The sequence below is a fragment of the Manis javanica genome, chromosome 10 (assembly GCF_040802235.1).
Source record: "Manis javanica isolate MJ-LG chromosome 10, MJ_LKY, whole genome shotgun sequence".
NCBI classification, from domain to species: domain Eukaryota; kingdom Metazoa; phylum Chordata; class Mammalia; order Pholidota; family Manidae; genus Manis; species Manis javanica.
In genome coordinates, this window is record NC_133165.1 from 15078916 (window position 1) to 15103030 (window position 24115).

General features: G+C 35.4%; 1 protein-coding gene across 29 annotated transcripts in view; it reads left to right on the forward strand.

Annotated features, from left to right (window-relative positions):
• PPFIA2 (PTPRF interacting protein alpha 2) overlaps positions 1-24115 on the forward strand; it is a 493962-nt gene that overhangs the window by 408726 nt on the left and 61121 nt on the right. For 19 of the 29 annotated variants that reach the window (XM_073214786.1, XM_073214785.1, XM_073214788.1 and 16 more), the window contains 6 exons: positions 1702-1837; positions 4272-4492; positions 8732-8969; positions 12263-12292; positions 14467-14597; positions 16312-16466. In XM_073214786.1, coding sequence (XP_073070887.1) covers positions 1702-1837; positions 4272-4492; positions 8732-8969; positions 12263-12292; positions 14467-14597; positions 16312-16466 — 911 coding nt within the window. The remainder of the gene's footprint in view (positions 1-1701; positions 1838-4271; positions 4493-8731; positions 8970-12262; positions 12293-14466; positions 14598-16311; positions 16467-24115) is intronic. The other 10 variants (XM_073214787.1, XM_037010644.2, XM_073214794.1 and 7 more) reach the window with 1 other exon arrangement.

A 24115-nucleotide genomic window follows, 5' to 3' on the forward strand; every position in this document is an offset into this window, starting at 1 on the left:
AAGCGTGTGAGTTATTTGAAGAAATTAAAAGAAAGTACAACTGGATGGAGAGAAAGAAGACAGACGGAAACTAGAAGTGAAACTGGAAAGTCGATGGGCCCAGCCTGGAAAGGGCCTTGGAAGGATATTGAGGAGTTTGAAGAAAGGCACTGATGGGAACATACCTGGGTTTTATTTCATTTTTTTTTTTATAAGTGACCTGGACTTGAGAGATAAAACAACAAGGAAAAATACTCCTAAGATAATGAGTTATAATTTTAGAAACTCCACTCCGAGATTATACTAAGCAGGCACAAACCAAAAAAAAAGGTACCTAGAATGCTCTGAGCCAGACAGTTCGGACTGTATTACAATCAGCTCCATTCATTCATTATCTTACCAAATATTTATCAAGTCCCTATTATATGCTGGGAATACTCCCATCAGCATAGAGTGGTGACTAAACTCTGATCTTTGTTTTCACGAAACTTACACCCTCTGCTCTCAGGAGAATATGCCTGAGATTTGGGCCTATTCTGAGCACGGCATGGTCGGTTCATTTTTACATATGACTTATCCTTAATAAAACCGGTTTGCTTCAGTAGGTCACGGCTTCACTGCTGTAGAAACAGTGGCCGTCATCTTGAGGACTGATTCCTGAGCTTATTTGCTTTAAAGTCCTATTTGCCAAAACAAGGACTTGCCTTAGTCATTGTGTTCTATTGCAGAAGCCCAGACTTACCTAGCTTTTAAAAATATTGCCAAATATTTGGAAATGCCTATCTTTGTTCCCAAAGAGAACTAAGGGAGAGAGCACAGTAGATCAGCAGGAACGCCAAGTTCAAGAGAAAACCGTTTTAAGCATATTTCCTACTGATGATGGATCATTTTATAGGACAGCATGTTGTCACTGTTATCATCATCATTGCAGCAATAAACTGAACTTGCTGTAAATCTATATATAAATAATGTGCCTGGAGAAAGCTTTACTGCACTTTCATTACAATGTACTCTATTATCGTGTTTATTGAAAACCAGTGTGGTGATATTTTCCAAGTGGAATTTCCCAGGTGTTGCATCATTAAGATTTCGGAACCAAATGTGCTTATCAAAAGATTTTTTAAATCTTTTTGGAACAATGTCTTATCAAAAGCTGAAAAATTGTTCTAGTGGTAAATCCTATCTTATTAAAAATAAAATTTTTAAACTGGGGTCAGTCTGATTTTAAGCATCTTATTGATTTCCTAAATTGGATAATAGAGAATTCTGGGACCCCAAAAGTTTATACATTTTTCTGTTACCTTAATGAGGCATGTTAAAAAAAATTCAGTAATAAATGGTGTATATTGGGGTATCCACTAAATAGCTCACACTGAACAGAACTGCCAGAATTTAAGCCAGTGAATTGTGATAACCAGTCCCCACGTGTTTCCTTGTACTACCACATTTGAAAATCATAATTAATGAATAGAAATGCTCTTTATATATACTCTAGAAAGAGAAAATGCATCTGACATTCAGGAATAGACCTGAGACTATAATATCTGAAATAACCCTCTGGAGAGACCTCAGAGAGTCATGACAATTCATCGGGTTTTTTTCCCTGCAGTTTCTTTCCTTGCAGGTTTTTGCTTTATTGGTTAATTAAGCAGTAAATAGTGGTTTGCAAGAAAGTTTAATTTTTTGACATTGGGCATATTCTGTATTTTTCCTTCCTTGCAGAACACATCTTGACACCTCAGCTGAGCTGCGGTATTCCGTTGGATCCCTAGTGGACAGCCAGTCTGACTACAGAACCACTAAAGTCATAAAAAGACCAAGGAGAGGCCGCATGGGTGTGCGAAGAGAGGAGCCAAAGGTCAAACTTCTTATTTCAAGTCTTTGATGATTTTAAGTAAATACACTATTCCATTTTGGATAGAGTGAAATTAATACTAGGAGATTAAAACATCTGTATTAGTTTCAAGGGTGATATATGACATAGTTTTAAAACTATAGCTAACATGAAACCCCCACCGCTGTATACCAGTAGTTAAAGTAAGCATTTCCCATATATTTATCCACATAACCATATGAATTCAGTACTATTTTTATACAAATTTCAGATATGACAAGACTGAAGCTCAGAAAATTTAAGTGTTCAATATTACACAGCCATCAAAGTGATAGAGTCAAACTTGAGCCTATACTTATGTGGTTTCACAATCCATGTTTTTTATCCATTAGATTATATTGCCCAAAAAATGGACTTCTTGTTTGCTTGGGCCCTTAAGCCATGGCATCCATATTGCTAATTATAATTAATTAAATGTTTAAATTACAATAACTATTTCAATAAAACTTTGAGGAAAATGTACACAGACTGTTGAAAGTATTTATGGAGAATGTTTCATTATAAACTGCAGTGCCAGCCTCCATTCAGACAATTATTAATATGTGTGAGCTATGTTGAGTAACAGTCGCATTTTGTGCCCTAAGTATAGTTCATATACTTGTATGTGTTCAAAATAATATATAACCTACTTGTCCTTGTTTGTATACAGGCTCTGACACTCTGTGGTGTTTAGTTGGCACCTATGTGTCATGTATAAATTAATCCCTCATAGTAGACATTCAATATTTGTTTAATGGATGAATAAATGGATAAATGAAGAACAAGTTAAGTCCATCTCAGTTCTTTTCTCACTTTTATGTGACAAATAAATTTGTGCTATTGGGTACCAAAACAATTTGTATCACAAATGTCAATTCAGGTCTTCAAACCTTAAAAAAAATACTTAGGGTAATATTATTATGTTTCTCCCTCCAAAAATGATTTCATTTCATTGCAAAAATGAAAGCCAAGTTTTTAAAAATCAGAAAACTCTGGGACCTCTCTCTTACTCCCACCCTCTCGTACCTTCAGATCACCGCTTGGAAAACACTGGCCTACTGGTTACTCAAGACTTTCATTCAAATGGAAGATTTATTATAACAAATGAAAAAGCATAGTTATACTATAATTTTCATCCCTGACTTATTTATTTTATAATTAGAAGTTTGTATCTCTTTATCCCTTTCACCTATTTCATCTGTTTCCCCCCTCAAGCCCTCTGGCAACCACCAGTTTGTTCTGTGTGTTTGTGGATCTGTTCCTGGTTTCTGTTTGTTCATTTATTTTGCTTTTAACATTCCATTTCATAAGTGAAATCATAAGTCTGACTTATTTCACCTGGCACAGTACCCTCTAGGTCATCCATGTTGTTGCAAATGGCAAGGCTTCATTCTTTTTTATGGCTGAGTAATATTCCAGTGTGTATGTGTGTTAACACATCTTTTCCATTCATCAGATGGACAGTTAGGTTGCTTCCATATCTTGGCTATTGTAAATAATGTGCAATAAACATAGGAATGCATAGATCTTTTGGAAATAGTGTTTTTGTTTTCCTCAGGTAAAAATACCCAGAAGTGGAATTTCAGATTGTATAGATAGTATTTTATTTCTATTTTTAATTTTTTGAAGAACCTGCATACTGTTTTCCATAGGCTGCATAGTCAGTAATATTGTAATAACTTTGTATGGTGACAGATAGTAACTACACTTATGGTGAGGATTTTGTAATGGATATTATTTTAAACCACTATATTTTACACTTGAAACTAATATCAAATACAATAAAAATGAATTTCAAAAGACATATTCCCATTAATTAGTGTCCTGGGCTTAAAAAAATCAAAGAGGTATTTAAGTGACCAGAGCTGTGGAGATTAAATTAAACCATTTCACAATATTTTTAATGATATTTTGTTAGAATATATGTAAATGAATGTTAGGGAGAGAATTATTGTGCAACTTACTGTGTTATAATATTTGTAGTCTCAACCTATAATAAGTATAGGTAAGACTAATTAGTATTAGAGATGGAAATGGGTAAGTGCCACTAAATAGAAATTGTTCCATTTGGAAGCAAGAAATTGTTCCATTGTTCAATTTGTAAGGATATTACAAACATAGATACTTTAAAGGAATTGTTGCCTTGAATTGTGGTTGAACTAGAAATCATGCAGCAGTTTATCATCTTTATTCCAATGAAAATCTTGATATTTATGGTGACAACTAGAGCATGCCATTACTTAATATGTCAAGGGGCTGTTTTATGAAATGATAAATTAAAATGTTAGCAATCCTCAGCGGCAGCTCAGCTTTTGCCAGGTAAATTGCAAAATCATGTGTGCTTTTGCCTTGTTTATCAGAAAAGTGCTTTGAAAATGAGCAATAGGGTAAATACTATAATTGTTCATTTACCATTCAGGTGAAATCTCTTGGGGATCATGAGTGGAACAGAACCCAACAAATTGGAGTGCTAAGCAGCCACCCTTTTGAAAGTGACACAGAAATGTCTGATATCGATGATGATGACAGAGAAACGATTTTTAGCTCAATGGATCTTCTCTCTCCAAGTGGACATTCAGATGCTCAGACTCTAGCCATGATGCTTCAGGAACAATTGGATGCCATCAACAAAGAAATCAGGTGAGTTTAGTTATTACTGGTGATTCCAAGGGATAGACAAGTTTGATACTAAAAATGGGATACTCAGCATTGGCACTGTGTGGGAATTTGTTGGAACTGCAGAATCTTAGACCTCACCCCACACCTACTGAATCAGAATGTGTGTTTTCACAAAAATCCCAGGATATGTATATATATTGTTTGTAAATTAGGACAGTCTTTTTAAGGAACATACATGAAACATATACAGATTAATGATATTAGGGCAATATAAAAGAATGAAGTAAAGATAAAATCTTCTCTAATGAATTTTAAAGCACTGTTAAAGTTAATATTTGCTATTTAAGTGATATTTGTGGTAATAAGTTACATTAAGGTACACTTAATACTGCTGTAATGATAATAAGTAGCTTCCAAATTAATATGTGGCTAGCTCCTTGAAAGTGTTTAGACATTGGAGCAAAATTAACTACAGAATTATTTCATACTAGATATGAAAAAATGTGTTATAACCACACAGCAGATAATGGATAGTTTCCAAAGTTTAGGTAACATCATAGAGCTGAAATACAAGTTACCATGTCAAATACTGAGAATGGTTGTCACTATGATAACTTCAGTTTTAACTTTATATATATACTCTCTTGAATCTCAATGACAAATCTCATTCTTTTTCTATCATCAACTCCAGTGAGAATTCCAACTGGGTCACGTAGATTTTTTTTTCTTTCTTTCAAACATCAGGAAATTTGGTTTTTCAACTAAGAAACAGTTTTTTACTGTTTTGAACAATGCTTTTATTTGTTTTGTTTTGCAGCTCTGGCTAAATATTTTGGCTTCCTAATATGATTCAAATCCACCTAATTCTCTACAGTCATCACCCTGTTGCACATTATAATAGCTTCTCATCTGGATGACAGTAAAAATTTCTGTCTGGTTTCTTTGTACTTCCCCATCTAATTCAAAGTAACACTGCAGGCAGAGAAGGTTTTTTAAAACCAGCCGTGCTTACATAACGTTCCTTTTCCAAACCCTTCAATTGCTCTTAAGATGATCGATATCCTTCATATGGTCTGCAGTCTCCCGCCTGCCTCAAAAATCTCTTATCATTCACCTGCCCAACTCCATGTTCCATTATACATGACTTCAGCTCCTTCACTGTTCCATGCTCTCCCCTTTGTTGTTGCTGTTCATTTCTTCCGGAACATTCTTCGTAATCCACACCATTGTGCCTTTACACCTCACCCACTCTACTCTCACTCACCATGAACAACTCCACCGCCACCAATTCTGTCCTTCTGTTCATTTTACTGCCCTTAAATTTTTTGCCTTCTCTAGATTTAACTTATAGAAGAACAAAAAATGTACCTGGTTTTGCTCTCTGTTTTATTTCCAGATCTTAGAAATTTGCTTGATAAACAGAAAGTGCTTCATAAATATATGATTACTGTAAATAGAAGAAAAAAAAACAGAACATGCATTCAAAATGAATAACACTTTTTGATGCTGTGCAGCTAATAGTTGAACTCACTGAATAGATTTGAAATCAAGTATATCCTTGTGATATGTATATTCTTGTTTTCAGAACACACACCCTCAATAACAATCTATATCCCTCCAGGGACTCTTAGCTTTGTTACATTAGGGCAGCAATTCCCAGTCACAATCTTGACCTAGACTCATCAAGTCAGTACCCAAATAGTGGGCTCAAACTGTTGTCCTTTAATGTGCTTCCCTGCCCCCCATGATAGAGTTGCTGATTTATAAGAAATTAAGAAGTGCATAGCAACTGTCAAAAAAAATAGGCATATTGATAAAAATATCTGCTGACACCAATGAGAATTTATGTCTGGTTCAGATGTTTCTTTTTTCACAAACTATTTCTAACCATTAAAAAATGCCTCTTTCTGGCTTCTTCACAGTCCCCTGATTTTTTTAAAGGGAGGGATCAGATTACTTTAAACTCATTTGCCACTGCAATACTCATTAATCAGTCCACCTATAGTTAGCTATTATTTTGCCTGCCTTAGTTTTGTTGTCTTATTTATGCTTTCATCCGTCTGTGGGATTCCTTTAGGAATACATCACAAACACAATGAAATATTCTGAAGGGAATCTACTGTTGTTTTCTTCACTTTCCATGTTTACATCATAATCCAAAAGACCAATGGATTTTCATTTATTTTTCCAAATTTACTGAACATCTGGATAGCATTGGATTTCCTATTTGACTTAAGTCTTTCACTCAACTTGTTCCTCTAGATGTGACTCTGCTTCCAAATTACCAGAATACCCAGAGTTAATAGCTACAGTCTTCTTGAACAGCAGAACAATGTTGCCTCTCACCAGGATTTTCTTAAGTAATCATTTCCCACCATTGATTTTAAAGTACAAAATTCCATTTTTTTGAAGAGGCAGTTTTTCCAGTGCAATGTATTTAAAACATTAAAATGTTGTACTATGTTAGTCAATTAAGCCTTCCTTTGGGGTTCTGATCTTTGTGTGAAATTCAAATGCACCCATGAAAGTAAACTCCAAAGTAACAGAATTCATATTCTTGTACAGGTGAAAAATTGCAGTTAAGTGTAAATGTGCCTCCTAATATTGTTTTTGCTGTTTTTTTCTTTTAGAGTAGTTTAAGGTCCATAGCAAAATTGAGGGGAAGATACAGAGATTTCCCATCTACACCTTGGCCCCACACGTGCATAGCCTCCCCCATTCGCAACAACATCCTCCACAACAGTATACATTTGTTACAATTGATGATCTTACACTGACACTTCATAATCACCTAAACACCATAGTTTACATTATGATTTACTCTTGCTGTTATACATTCTATGGATTTGGAAAATGTATAATGATACATATCCATCATTATAGCTTTATTTTCACTGCCTTAAAAATCTATTAATGCTCTACCTCTTCATCCCTATCCCCCTCCCAATCTCTCCATGATTTTGCCTTTTCCAGAGTATCATATAATTGGAAACATATAGCGTGTAGTCTTTTTATATTGGCTTCGATCACATAGTCATATGCATTTAATATTCCTCCATGTCTTTTCATGGCGCAACTGCTCATTTCTTTTTAGCAATGAATTATATTCCATTGCCTGGACGTGCCATGGTTTATCCATTCACCTACTGAAGGACATCTTTGTTGCTTCCAAGTTTGGGCAATTATGAATAAAGTTACTATCAACATCTGTGTGCAGGTTTTTGCGTGGACCTAAGTTTTCAGTGCCTTTGGGTAAATAACAAGGAATACAATTACTGGATCACATGGTGGGAGTATTTTAGTTTTGTGAGAGACCGTTAAATTGTTTTTCAAAGTAAATATGTAAAAAGAAAACTGCCACGATAATCTTGCACTTAAGGATTATGTTTCCTAAGAGATCACAATAAGCCATTTGTAGTTAAGAGGAAAATATCACAGAAGAGGTTTTTCGATTCCCATTTTTCAAGCAAATTGAACAACCTGGTACACAGTTTCATTATGACAACATGAAAAATGTGATAGATTCAACTTAACTAGGATCTTTATGCAACCCAGCTAAAGATCTTTATTCCTTGTCTTATAATAACTAATTTATACATAATCTTGAAGCTTCTATTTCAAGAAAAAAATGGTGCTCTGTCTCCTCAAAAGCATTTATAGCAACAGTTTTGTTTTTTTTTTCTCATTATCATCTCCACATTATTAAATTGCCTGGTGCTTATTGAAAGGTGACTTGGCTAAGTGGGTATTATGTTAAAAAAGACTCAGTTTCATTTCGCCAAATGATAAGTGTGGATGCCCATTTTTTGACGAGTCTATCAGTTACTGTATCAGTTATCAGTAATGAAAGTATCAGCTACTTTCATTGGGTGGGAGGTAAGAATCAGTGACTTTGTTGGGATCTGAGTTTCCAGAAGTTTCATTGATTGGCACCTGAGTTCAAATGTAAAGTAAGGATTAGTGGCAGAAATAAGACTGGCAAGTGTTTAAAAAGACTTTTAGCGGGTAGTAGTATAGAAAGAGGATCAAACTGAAAACAAAGAGAAATCTCGTAATTTGAAAAAAAGGATTTTTAAAATTTCAACCAGGAAGCCCCTGGAATTTATTGAAACTTGTATTTCCTAGAGAAAAAAAAAAGTGTAAACAAGTTTGATACAAAATGCTCACAAAGTAGTTATTTATTTACTTGTTTACTTATGTGAATTCCCATTCCTGTTATTGCAGCTTAAACTGCAATAAAATTAAACTGCATTCTTTCAGGCTAATCCAAGAAGAAAAAGAATCTACAGAGTTACGTGCTGAAGAAATTGAGAATAGAGTGGCTAGTGTGAGCCTGGAAGGCCTGAATTTAGCAAGGGTCCACCCAGGTACCTCCATCACTGCCTCGGTTACAGCTTCTTCGCTGGCCAGTTCATCTCCCCCTAGTGGACACTCCACGCCAAAGCTGACCCCGCGAAGTCCTGCCCGGGACATGGATCGGATGGGAGTCATGACGCTGGTATGGATGGCGTGTCCAGAGAATGCCTGCCCCCCCTTAGGGTTCATGATGCATTAGCTGAAACACACTGGGTGTTTACTGTAGTCTAAAGATTTTCTGTATGTTTTACTGTTTCTTTTTCACAACATCTCTGTAGAGTAGATACAATTACTAATCCCTTTATGACAAGAAAATGTAGCTACATAGGTGTAACTTTTCCAAGGTCGCATAATAAGTAAATTGAAGAACAGGAATCTAAATATCACATCGAAATTTGAATGGCTTAAACCATTAAGTACATTTTTATTAATGAAATCTTGATGAAATAAATTGGGACTGAGTGGTTTTAGCACAATAAATTATAAACTTTATTACAGTTCCTTCATTACACTAACATAAAATTGTAATTTTATAATAGGCAAATACAATTTTAATAAGAGCCAAAAAAATCAGTAACAGCAATTTCCCATTTTTGTTTTAGGATTTCATGTCAACATTTTCACCCTTCTTTAATTCTTTTTTCTTTTGTCTTTATAGTTAGGATTAAAAGTTGGAAATCTAAATTTGGAAATATTCTAAACATAATAGAGGGAAAAATCAAATTGTCCCTTGCTAAAATATTATCGGAAAATATGGTTGGAATGTCTACTGAATGCTTTGATGTTTAGTCATTTAATTCTCATGATACCATTTCACTGTCTGAGGGCAGTATCTCAACAGAGAGCAGAAGTAACTGAGGCCTTCAGAGTAAGAGTGAATTGCCCATGTTCAATACAGCTGCTGAGTGGAGCTGAGTGTCGCTTCACATTTTGCTAATGCAAAAGCATATGCTATTCTCTCTTTCGTGTGCGTGTAATTACCTGGAAATATGTTGAAATGACAACAGCAATGAAAATGTAAATATTCTGGAGGTAAAGTTCTGTGGTTTTGTAATGAATATTAAAACTATGTTATTAAAACAATAAAATTCCAATTAAACATAAAAGTTTGGGGATAGAGATGAATTAAAATGCAAATAGAGCAAATAATAGTTTATACACTATAAAATCTATCACAAGTATAACAAATGGAGGAGAAATCAATGATGCTACAGAATGTGAAGAGTATGTAGTTTCTGTTCAGGAGGCTGTGAAGCTGCTATAAAAACCATCCCAATGCCTATATCTGTGTGTGTATAATAGCTGAATAAAGAAGTTTAATTCATTTTCTAAATGACATCTTTAAATAAATATGTTGCAATAATGTGTATTATGGCTAATATAAAACTTTCATTAGTATTAATTTACATTAATGCACATATATACATTTATATGTGTATGTATATATATATACATATATATAATGCTCTCACCTAGGGAAAAACTATTTTATAAATAAAATACTTCCTTTTAATCTTCACGGAGTTTCTGTTATGTATATAAATAAAATATCTTTTTCTTTAATTTGTCAATTGAGAACTGAGACAGAAAATGGTTTCCCTGGGGAGGGAACATTTCCCATATTCAAACTGCAATTATGAGACTACCATGCAAGAAAGTCTATATCAAAGAGAAATGGTGAAATTATTTAAAAATGGAAACATTTACATCCTTGGGGCCATTGAATTCTTTATTCTGTGCACATATCCAGACTTCAAATTTAAAATATTTTAAAAATAGCACAGACAATGGCCAATCAGAACATAGGCCAGCTAATCAGATTCTTCCCATCCAGATACTGAACAAACTTTTAGCCAATGTACTAAGATATACTAATCCAGTATATTAACCTACATTATAACCTGCTCATTTCAGAAATCTAGGAACTATCATCTGATTTTTTTTAACTAAAAGTGATATTGTCTCTGGCTTAGTTTCTGCATATTTCATATATGTGGCAGATACTGATGACCCACTTATTACCAAAGCTATAGTAAGAATCTTGGCCCACAAAGCAAAATTTAGTCAGCATTGAAGGCAAGAAACTGGTTATTTCTGTACCTCTATTATTTCCTTACATTTTTACAACATACTATTTTGCCCTTTTAAGTACTTTCAGAAACATTAGCATCATAATCCCTGACAGTGTTATTTATTTTAATAATAATACATTTATAACCGTTTAGATGTGATGGCTGTGTATGTGTGAAAAGGATGCCACGGCTCTCATACATTTTTTTGAGTCATAAATAAATCAGGGGTAAATGAACATTATAATTAGAGTACTTAAAAATATTTAGAGCATTTCCTGAGGGTAAAAAGGCATTCAAAATGTTCAGTATCTGACTCAGTAAAACAAAAATGAACTCCAGGAACTCCTTATCACCTCCTCTTCAAATTCATTATTGTTATAGGTTAAAAAACAAGTAAATTTTCTTTTACCCATAGAAAATATTGGAGAAAAAGTGGTTTTGATGGGTACAATTCATTGTCAAATATTCAAAAGAAAAATGAGAAATTTTAGGGACTGAAAAGCAGATATTGAAGAGACATTGTATTCATTTGTACTGTATATGTTTATATGTTTTGCAAATACTGTTATTTATCTGGAAAATAAAGCATTCTTGTATTTACTTTTACCCCATTGTAAATCCATAAACATAAATAACATGCTAGCAAAATCTAGTTAGAATTTTGAATGGAGTAAATCAACCCATTTTTCCAATAACAACAGAAATGTAAAGTATAATGGAAGTTCAACAAAAATTGTTTTATTTATATAACAAATTTACCAAAGATATGACATGAATAAGGTTAATCTGGAATCATCAATAATTAACTAAGTTTAAAAAAAATTCTGTAAAAAAGCATTGACAAGAAAACAGAAGCCCCAGAAACATGTTATATTGAGGCCAGAGCTTTGGCATTTGGAAATGGGGAAGCTGTTAGAATGCCAGACAGTCTGGGATTCCTCAGGAACAACATACCTGCCCAAAGGTCTGCATAGTTGGGGCAAAAGGAATTGTGTCTAAACTCAATATATGTGTATTGAATCTTCATGTATGCATAATCATCTTCATTCCCATCTGTATTTTCTTGGGAGGATATAGTCCCATATTTATCTCTGGCTTGCTCACTCCCTATCTACTTTATATTCATGGGGTCCATGTCTCATACCTAATGCTTGTCAACATCGTGAAGCATGCCTCTCACCCATTCCATCTAGAAAATTCCCCCTAAGTAACTCCCAAGAGGAGTGCTTTTGTAATGGTTAAAAAACATTTATTTAGAAAACAAAAGATGACCAACTCATAGATACTATTTAAACTTGTAACATGACCAAATGGTAATCATTAATTAGTTGTTTCATGTTGCTTTTATTACTGCCAATCGCAGCCAAGTGATCTAAGGAAACATCGGAGAAAGGTACTGTAAATATCTTTTATATTACTATTTGTTGAGTATTAGTTGATAGTTTACTGTCAGTACAATGTTGCTTGTTTTAAAAAGTAGGTGTCACTACTGTTCAGGTATGTGAAGCCAACAGATCAGGAGATTACTAACAATGAAAAGATAGCTTGTTACTCACACTTCTCAAGAGGGGAGGGCATGCCATGCTGGACAGGGCCAAGGGGAAGGACCAGGGTGGAGCAGGAAGTAGAAAGAGCAAGGGAAAGATGGCCAGGGGCCTTTACTGTGGTTTCTATGGGAAGGCAAGGCAAGGCGTGGAAGCAGGGTTAGGAGTGGCTACTTTGAATAGTATTAGTGAGCTCTAGTGTATAGGGGCTCTTTCAAGTTGTCTGATACCTGGCCAGGATGATTAAGGCAGTGGAATATTGCTTCCTACAGTGTAAGAGTCAGATAGAGAAGATGATTTAGGGTACTAGTATAGATTGGTTGATTTGCATATGCTAAGTGCATTTCAAGAAAGGAGTTTACCATCTCTAGGGATTAGCTAGCCCTGGGTGGGGCATTGTCGCCTGGGTCAACATAGCCTCAGATGCTAGAGCATCAGGAATACAGAAAATAGGAAAATGCACTTGATACACTGCTCTCCTGTTGGGTATGATATCAAAAGAATAAACGTTGGATATGAAAAACAGAATGGACTCTAGTTCTGATTCACAGAATGGCATCTTGTAAGGTAACTGAGAATAGCAGAGTTCAGACTCACAGGATATCAGATGGGAAAGATTTCAAAGATTCAACCTACTGCCCAGTGCATAAATCTATTCTTCAGCATCTTCGACATATGGTAGTCAGCCTATCCCAGATACTTTTGGGACCAAACAATTTTTTTAAGTAAGGGACCCAATATTATGCTTGTATGGCTTAGCTAGATGGCTCTTTTCCTTGAGCCATCATCTCTCTCCCTGTTGCATCTTCTCCTTGACACTACCAGTTGGCTCTCCAATTTATCACATTCTTACTATTTGTCTTTGACTTCCACCACATGTACAAGGGTTATACTGGAGATATATAAAGAAATCTGAGTTGGAGAGAGGAAACCCTATTAAGACATCTGACTAAACTGTTAAAAGTAATCTAGCCTTGGATGACAAAAGGCTAGACAAACAATTCCACTAAGTTTCTCCAAGGCATGAGGTTCTTGTCATATACAAACATGAGCATAATAGCTTAATGTGAAAACAAGCAAGACATTGTGTAGACATAGAACACAGCTTTAAAATTGTTGCTGTAGCCATACTGAGAACTGTCTTACAGTAAAACTTCCAGAACCATGTATCTCTCAGCTATGCTTTTCACAATCTTTGTATCCATCGATCTGTCTAGATATTGTAATGCACAAGAATGCTGTAAATAATGCAGCTTTGTTGTAAAAAATATCTCTACAAGTAAGTTGTTTATTGTAATGTCATATTTTAATACAGTTCATTGTCTCTGACAAAATTTTGGTATCCTGAATTGTTCTGGAGTCTGAACTTAATTCTTTAAAGAAGCCCCTTCTATTCCATCTTCTTATGGTTTTCCATATGCCTTTGTCAATTTTCCCTTGAGAGGTAGTGAAATTAAGGAATTTGTAAGAATTATGTTCTTTTATTATTCTCACTTTTAAAAAAGTTTTTTTTCTAATAAACTACACTCATGTTATTTTAAATATCCTAAAACAAATTTTATTAGCCTGATTTAAAACACTTTCGGGTTAAGTTACATTTTGCCAACTTGCCTTCTCACTTCAAAAATTTTCCACTTAAAAGATGTACATGTTATAATAACCTTACTCTGCGTAATTTTTTTCATGAATTAGTTCAAATATGTATTCAATAACTTTTTGTAAGGCCTTTACATTCTGAGATACCAAAATGGATTCCAGCATCCCTGGATATGATCTATGGGACTTACTTTTAAATAAAATTTTTGTTGGTCCATTTTAAAAAATTGTATTTTTTTTTCATAAAAAAAAGTGTGAAATGCACACTCCTTAGTAACGTGAATTTATATATGTAAGACCTCTATACGCAAAGTTTTTTTTTTTTGTATTAGAATTATTCAAATAGCCTTGTTTTAACGATTCTCCATTGCTAATTTCAACTGAAATTTAGAAAGAGTCCATCTGAATGTACTGTTTCCACTTGTAGATCGCAGTGGTGGAAGAAGATGGTCGGGAAGATAAAGCCACAATTAAATGTGAAACCTCTCCTCCCCCCACCCCCAGAGCGGCCAGGATGACTCACACCCTCCCTTCTGCCTACCACAGCGAAGCCCGGAGGTACGGCTCTCAGCTCGCCACAGCGGGCTGCGCACTGTCCCGCAGAAAACATTTGCTTCCTGTCAGTGTTTCCAAATGGACTGCTTAAAAATTTATATGAAAAATTTGACTTGAGCTATAATTCCCTCGCAGGGTATTGTCCTGCCCCCTCTCCTCCAGATCACTTGTGAAAAAAACAAATGTCCATTCTGAGATCAAATACTTTGTTTAAAATTAACTTTGTAGTTGTATTACTTGCTAATATCAAGAACAGCTCTTCTATTTTTAACGGACATTTCTTATTAAAATGGAAGCAGGCTAGATGAAGGACTTATTAGGAATAGTAAAAAAACAACTGGAGGAATTCCCAGACAAGACTGTAAACTTGGTGTGTAGTGTAAGAGTAATTAAGGCCTGAAAGTACATTAATGCAGCTCATTTACTTTTAGCAAATAGGTATGTCTACCACCCTGTAGGCGCTGGTCAGGTAGAAAGTTCTTAGGGGAAAAAATAAGCACATTTGGCAAAATATTAAAGGAAGAGATGAGTTTACAAAGGGAAATATCCCATTTGTCATAGCAACTCTTCATACTGTCCTCATCCACCTAAAAAATTACAAACGGATCTCCTTAATAATTGACATAAATAAATCTAAGCATACTATTTATATCTTAAATATATGTCCTTTTACTGTCTTATCAATTATAGCATCTCTGGACATACAATTGATAGAACTGAACATAATGACAGTGATTAATACTTTAAGAATCTATTAAATCGTATGTTGTTCACAACAAATGTATTTGATGACAGAGCTTCGTGTACTGGCAGACATTTCTTTTGTCCTGTTGATTTTTAATTTTCAATGTGGATAAAGAAAAGTTACTCGAGCTTCAAAATATAGACTCCCCTCACTCTTCAAAACAAGAGTGAATGATACTTTAACATGTGGAAAACTATTGCTTTGAAGTCTACAGACCGTGAACTCAGATATATTAGGATGAATAGGTTAAGTTAAGTAACTCATCACGATACTGTCAAAGTGCCAGCTATAGATAAAAAGTGGTGGTGACTATCTATTGAACACCTCCTATTAATACAGTGTCAAATATACTGACCTGGAACGGAACTGAGATGGACTACTTAAAGTCATCTAACTTTACCACATACTAAAAGAATACCTGAAAAGTGCAAGAAAAATATCCAGTGATTGCCAAGATATATGGTTTCTTGCTTCCAAACCCCACACAGATATTTTAAAATTAAATAATTTTGGCTCGAAAACTAGAGAGAAAGATGGCTGAAAGAAAATCCAGTAGAGCTGTGGGCTAGAACAGCAGCTTAAACTTCATTGTTAGTTATGTTGAAATCTCTTATCATGGGTTATTATATTTAAGACTAAAAAAACACAAACCCTTGGAAAGAAATAGGTAAAGGGTCAAAGCGCAATAATAAAAGTTCATTTAACATTCAGCTAATAAGCCAACCTATATTCATTGATTAGTTCAAGATGGCATGAAAAAATGAGGGAAAAAATCATTCGGAACAAAAATTAATTTTTCTAGAGAAAAATTAGGTTCTCATACGTCACTGTGCTAAAGAGGAAGGGCGGGCGGAAAGGCAGGAAACCGGCCGGTCTCCGTGCTCGCCTCTGGCACTCGTATGGAGAAAGGAGGTTTGTGTGCCGTGTGGGTGTTGCATCCAAACGAGCAGTTTGCCCTCTTGTGTTTTCCAGCAGTTTGTCGGCCTCTCTGGAGCCTGACAGCCTTGGGCTTGGCAGTGCCGCCAGCAGCCAAGACTCTCTTCACAAAGCCCCCAAGAAGAAAGGAATCAAGTCCTCAATAGGGCGTCTGTTTGGTAAAAAAGAAAAAGCCCGACTTGGGCAGCTGCGTAAGTAGGCATATGTTTGACTTCCCACTGCTGCTCATTTTAACTTTTTGTGAATCTCCATCTATTTTCCATTTTATTTCTTTTTCCTACCTGACAAGCTTTCTTTTTTAATAAGCTTGGTAAATCCAATGTAGTTGAATAATACTTGACCAAATTTACAAGGGAAGAATATTGTAAAACATACAGTACTTTTGATTTCTCTGTTAATAACAATAGCTAGAATTTTTTTTTAATGCTAACTCTGTGATAGACACAAAGACCCTATAGAAAAGTGTTATTACTGCCTTCCTTATTTATTAATGGGTAAACAATGTTTTAGTAATTTCCAGAGCTGAAACATTCATCCTAGTACCAATGTTTCAAAACCAGCTTACAACCACTGGGTATACTGCCACTTTGAGCATAGATGTGTATAAAAGCTTAGCTAGCTGAATTAAAAGCCTTTTCTGTTGAAAAAATTGAGACAGCTACAAAAAAAAAAATCAAGAAGGATGTCTTCAGTCAAAATAAAGCATTCTAATATATAGGGCATAAAACATAAATGAGAGCTCTCATAGCTTTCCACCAACAAATGGTACAGCATGTAACTGGGGGGAATAGAGCAAAATGGGCTGTGTTTAGGATTAGTTATTATCAGTGACTAATTGAATAAAAATACAGATCAGTATATTTTAAATGACCCTAGGTAAATACATAAAAACATATACATATGACAGCTTTAAAAGTAAATATGTAAACATATATACATATGACAGCTTTAAAAATAAAATGGCTATTTTACCAGCAAAATGAGTTTATCTGGGAATAGCAGAGGAGTTGCAATGTGGGACAAGCAAACTTTGGCATGCCATCGGCGACTTGGAAGAGACCAAGAGAATGTCAGCTTTCTTTAGGTTTTAGGAGGAAATCGGAAGGGTCATTTTGAACAAATGTTCATCAGAGAAGAACAAGAGTTTGAAGTCGTGGAGGTTTTCCTCCAGGGAAAAAAACTGCAAGTAGTGGTTAGTGAGTTGTTGCTGGGGCAGGAAAAGACCTTCCTCTTTTTTTGTGTAATGCGGGAGATATAATTCCTATTAGAAAAATGTCCCCTCTTGTCGAGATGAGAATTCGCCTTCCTTCTGACTGCTGATCACACAGGCTGTCGGGTTGAGGGGTGGGTACCCGCAGGAGGTCCTCCCCTGCAGAGCTTTCTGACTCTGTTTTAAGTGAGGTTTCCTCTACTCGTTTTTACACACAGATGGTGGTCGGACACATGGACAGACACACATATATATAATTGACACAAAAAGAGTATGTGAAATATATTTATTGGAATGATGATATACACACTTGGCTGTTTTGTTTTTTTTGATGTCTTCCTCTCTATCATTTCTTCTGGAATCTCTTTTCACCATCTTATTTTTCCCCCGTCCTCCCTTTATTTAACTGCGAATGAGGGCTACCCTATTGGGAAAGGATTTAGCTCTTACTTCCAATGGTAAGGGATGAGCAGAATGACACAAATTTCTTAGGATTTGATTTTGCAAATAAAGGGATCCTTACTGACAAATAATGCTCCAGCCCCCAGACTTAGTCCCCTGCTCTACACTAAAAGGATTTCTGAGAGCAAAATTCATGTTCACGGATTTACGGCTATAGTTTTATTCAAAAATGACTTTCCCAACTACCACAGTATGAAACCCACACAAAGCATCAGAAGCCGTGGGAAACTGATGTTCAGCCAGCTGTGTGGTTCAGTGTTTTCAGCAGGGTCATCAGATCCTCTCTGGACATCTGTGGTTCAGGAGAGGAGCCCCTTCGGCTATGAGAACACAGTATTGCAGGAGGAAAGAGGAGGGAAGATGATTATTTTTTGGATATAAAATGTACATGCCAAGAAACTGCTTTAAATGTTTTATTTGGTGATCTTACCAAATTATTTGTCATTTCCAATATATTGTAGGGTAATTCACAATGATGTAGATAGTTGCTTTTAAATATTTATTTTGCTAATATAGTAATCATTTTATTTATTCCCAATTCAACATGTATGTTCATCTCAGAATCTATAGTTTCCTGTTCCCTTTTAAAATGTATTTTATTGCCTTTTTCACTTAGATTTTTCTATTTTTATTTTATATTCAGCTTTGATGAAGAGTTTTTGAATCTAAGAATTTTACCAGTAGTATTCTGTCAAAATCAAGGTATCAAAGATGTAATTTAAAGTCTAGAAAAATATATAGCCTTCTAAAAACCTCGCCTTTCTTACCCATTTTCAATGACTGTGTGTCTCTATGTCAGATCAGATGAGAAGCAAATTTATTATACTTACATTCTTATCAACTCCTTCCAGGTCAGAAACTAGCAGTAGTTATTCGGGATCACATCATAGATCTGGGATTATTTCTGAGCTCTGGGCGACTTTGTTTTACACCAAAGAATATCAGAGCTAGAGTATAAACAAAGCCAGAGTCAGTAGCATGGTAAAGACTTGTGATTCTGATGAAATAAACAAGGCCAAATACTTATACCTTTGGAGCTATAGAGAAACTACACTGACAGTGAATCAAAGCTCACAGAGAAACTAAGAATAAAAAATCTGTATTGGAAAGAATTCTTGAGCAAATAAGAAGGGAATACAGGCACAAGTAGGTTCCAGGAAACCGTGTTTGTACCAAAAGGAAGTGGTCCCTAGTACCACTGGTACCTTGGTTGAGGGATATGGACTCGGGTCTACTATTTTCCTGGAAGCTCTATCCGGTTGTGGGGGAAATACCATGAGAACTTATCAAACCCAGGGCCTGCCCACCTGGTGCTGCTGGTTCATGCATCAGCTAACTAGGGAAGCATCTCTAGTGATTATGTTTTTATATCTTGATCTGGAAAATTCAGACACAGGAGCACTGCTGACATTTTTTTCTTCTATCAATTAAAATAGAAATAGAAAATAAGAAAGAGTGGATGGAAGGTACGCTGGTAGAGGGCTGATAGTGGCAAAGAACCAAACTTGAAATTTTGGACCATGTCCTGAGATTTAGGACTCTGAGTTAAAAAGCTCAGCTCACAAGGGCAAAGAAATAAGAGCTAACCTGAGGGTAGCTACACTAGGTGCCTTTAAGTGGAACATGGTGTGGGGGAAGAAAGCTAAATACAACTGTGACAGTGTTTGGTTGGTTGGATCCATCAGGAATGACAAGCCACAAAGAAGGAATTCTTAGTAATTATTAGAGGAGAATATTTGTAAAGGAGGTATTGCCTGCCTTATAAAACAACCTGAAAAGCTAAGATAACAATACCTTGTTCAGACATGATGGCTCAGTCAATGTGACTGCATTGATCACCCCTAACCTGGGTCAATCAAACTCAGTATGCATATAGTCGATTTTTATAAATGTGTTACCAGCAGAGACAATATAAATATGGAAACCCCAATGCTCAAAGGAAGCAGCGCATCAAAAAGCATTTAAATAAAATTAACAGAAACCAAATTATTTTATTCCAGAAAGCTATCATAGCATGTTTTCCAAATGGTGGTTGATTATTCACCCAAATCAAAAAAGTAGCACAAAGAAGAGTTCGATAGTAATGGGAGGTTTCAAGTTTTCAGTTACCTCTTAGAAAATTCATTCTACTTTTATTAGGAATCTGACAGTTCGTGTTCATAGTATTATTGCCTATAATGTAGAAGGAGAATTTGCAAATTAAACATCTACTAGGTGCATCAGATTTAAAGCAGTGTTTAAAATAACTGGCAGTGAAGTAAACTAAAATGAATCAGTGAGCATATGTTCTTCCATTTAAAGCATTCAAATATAAATTTTAAGTATTATGCAGGAAAGATAAAACTTATATATGAGCCAAGACTACCTAAAGGTCATAAATAATTTGGGCAAAAAGTCCTGGCAGAGGACTTAATGTTTCCAGCACACTTGGGGATCTGATTTTAGTTTCTCTTTTTTAAAACTTTCCATTCACCCTTTTTGTGTATTGCAAGTCACAAGATGAGAAGATGCAGAAGGAATTTTGACGGGCTCACTGAGGGTCATGGAGACAACAGGGCCAATGAACCCCTTTCCCGGTTTCCTGGAAACGCAGATCCAGGATGTGACAGTGCCCTACAAGGCTCAACAGCCCCATGGCCACAGCCTTTTTTTCCCTGATTTATGCATCCAGATGCAATCTCTGATATTTCCATCAGTCCTCTTTAAACATACTCATATCAAATCTATATTTGAAAAGTCATCACTTGTTTCTGCCACCTTCCCTAGAGACTAGCTCACCTATCCCCTACTCTTAATATCCAAACTTCAGCAAGTAGTCCACAACTACTTTTACTTCCTCTGTCAGTCACTTTATACAACACCACAGCTGGACTGCCGCACTACTACTAAAATTCTAGAAACAATTTCAGGCTTCACCAATATAGGAAGACTGGTCAGGCTAACAAAGGATAGCTATTATCAAAGCAATTCAAGAAGATGGTAATATGCTCACAATTTTATTTATCATAATGTGAACTTAAGGAAGAAGCACTTATATCTAAAAATAGAAGACTTCTTGCTAAAAACAGATTTTTAAAAGATTCTGGTACAAAAGATGTATCTAAAACAAATGATGATACATGTGAAAGGCACAGACATGCAAGAACAGTGTCAGGAGGGCCACCAGCCAAAATAAACTGATAATTAGAAGAACTGCCCCAACCCAAAGGGCAATTATAAAATCCTTATTATTTTTATTCGGCAAAGTTTAAAGAAAATGAATAAAATATTTGTTATGTGAACAGAATATACAAGTGGAATTATTCAAAAACTCTCATTTTTGCTTCTGTCAGCTTACTTAAGAGAAAGATGTCATCCAAAAAAAGAAGCATTAACAAGATAACATTGAAATCCAACAGGGTTGAAATTTTAAGGAAAAAAAAAGAAAGAAACAGCAAACCAAAATCATTCATTTCTTCCTCCTCTGGATGAATAAGCATATGTTGAGCCACTGTTAAGTGCAGAGTACCAACCGTGGCCTTTACAAAAATGGCTAAAGCATGTTGGCATCAAGGAATTTTCAATTTAGAAGGATGATATATAAACATATACAATCTTTTACTTAGAACCAAAAATTCAGGATGTTTCTGTCCCAGGAAAATTTTATCTGCTACACTGTCTGTTCTACCAGAACAACTAGAAAGAGGGAGTCTGTACCTTAAGATCCATAATTATGCTTCAGTAATTGGAATCTTGACTGGCTTGATTGACTTTTAATTTTATCTGAAGGCATTAACCTATTTTGAAGCAAAGCAAATTAAGCTGTATTAAAAAAAAAGCCATGTCTGAAGACACTTGTTTGTTTCTTCATCAAAGTACTCAGTGACTGAAAGGAAAGGTGGAAGGTGAGCTGTGACTCATGACATTCCTTTGGACAAGATGTCAAAATGGGTCCTAGGTGATGGAAATATTATGTAGACTTATAACTGGTTGAATGATCCTCCTGTAATAGTTCTAATAAGTTGAGTGATGCCAGTTGGGATCAAAGCTTCTAGTGGCATGATTAGGACTCACTCCGTCCTTAGTCAATATATCCACCAGTCATTTGGACATAAACATTTCAACAGCACAGATTTATGGATTACTGACATGGATAAGAAGAGCAAATGAAAAAAATTAGTGTTATTCCTAAAGACTCTCTCAAAAAACTGAGATATGGAGGATACAAAATATCACACTGCGAAGTATAGCTAGCTCTTGTAAGCATTTTTTATAACAAAACTTTTAGAAGTTTCATGTGACTCTAATCAATATATTAGTTAATAAATGTATGCTACGTGAATAGATATAAAGTAGTGGGATAAAAGACTTCTCCATTCTATGCTGCAGTAATGTAATAGCCGAGGAATAGTATCCATTTATTACTGCACTTTTAGAAGCATAGCACAACCTTCTTAGGGTGGAGGAGAATATTGAGCTGACGTGGAGGGTTTAAATCATGTCAAGAGTAGATAAATAGATGGGTGTGTTTATTCAACTTGCTAACCTTTCTCATGGCTGATTACAGATATCAGGAGAACTATTATATGTGGAAGAGCTCTTGGATTTTTCATTGCTGAGTGAGGATACAAAACTAGAACCAAAATGTTAAAGTTTTAGAATGATTGACTTCATCTTAATATAAGAAAGAACACAGGGTGTCATAATTAGATCCAAAGACCTATTCTTTTTCACTGGTGATTGTCAAGCAAAAGCTAGGGAAATACTAGGAGGAATTGTTAAAGATCCCATCACGGGGAAGGTGGTTGGACTGAGTGATCTCTGAGCTCTACTTCAACCCTGGAAATCCTGCATCTACAAAGTTCTAACATTTAAGCCTTATGTACAGCCAACTATTCTTTCTAAAAAACATATACCATGAAATATTTATTATGAAAATGTATTTATATTTTTAAATTATAGACTTTTAGAGCTAGAAGATATTTAAAGACCATATAATGACCCACATTCTATACTTCATAGAAACTGAAATGGTTTTATAATTATCATTGCAAAGCAGTTGGTTGGTAACAAAGTTGGTAATGATTCCCAGTGCTCAATTCCTGGTCTGGTTCTCCAGACAATATATGGTTGGGAATGTTTCAATCAAAATACCTCAGTGAGCAAATAGTTCTGTTGGAACATATTTGGGAACTTAATGAAATTAAAATCATGATTATTTCAAAAAGTTTAGAACTTCTTGAGGATTTTACACATACATGTATGAAAAAGTGAAAAACAAAGCAACAGGAAAAGCCATCACAGAACACATTATACACTTTCTTATAAAAGATGCAAGCCTAATGTCAGTAAGGAGTTCAGATTATTAATGTTTCTTTCCCTGACTATGTTTAATTCCACTAGAAATATCTAAGTTCAGTTATCCTACAGAATTAGGAAAGTATAAAGCTAGAGTTTTAAAGAGGATTTGCCAATGAGAAAAGGGTTCTGAAGCTATGTGTAAGAGTGAACTCCAAGGGGAATTCAGTGCAAAGGAACTGGGGTCTTTTTTATGGTGAGTTAGGAAGTAGGTACTGGCTGAGGTCAACCAAGTTATTTAACAAAGGAAAGATCAGGACTGAGGGTCAAGTTACCTGGCTGTGTGAGGATCAGAAATGTAGAGATTAGGAGGCAGGAACTTGAAACACCTAAGTGCACACAGGAAAGCTAAACTCCAGGGTCACGTATCCATACAGAATCACTCGTCAGGACTTAGAGCCGTCACATGCCTTGCAGCAGAGGGAGCTCACCAGTTTTGGAAAACAGTGATACAGAGCAGAGAAGAGGTGCAGATGCTCAAACAGTTACTACTTCTGGGGAACTGAAGTGCTCCATAGGATCTTAACACTTTCACTTGCATAGTACCTGGGAAACACCAGCTCTCCAGGTCTTCAGAGAGCCCTGTTAATGACTATAAAGAAAAAGAACAGAACACACGTGACCACCCTAGCTAATGTTAGTGGTAATGATAAAAGTAAAGAGGCCATTAACAGGCATTGCAAGAGAAGCGAACAGCTATCAAGGACAAAGAAATGTTTTTTAAATGGAGAACTGATCAAATAAAACCAAAAACAGCAAAGCTATGAAAAAAAATAGTAAAAAGAGAAAAACATATTAAATTCGAACAGACAGATCCCCAATTAATTACTG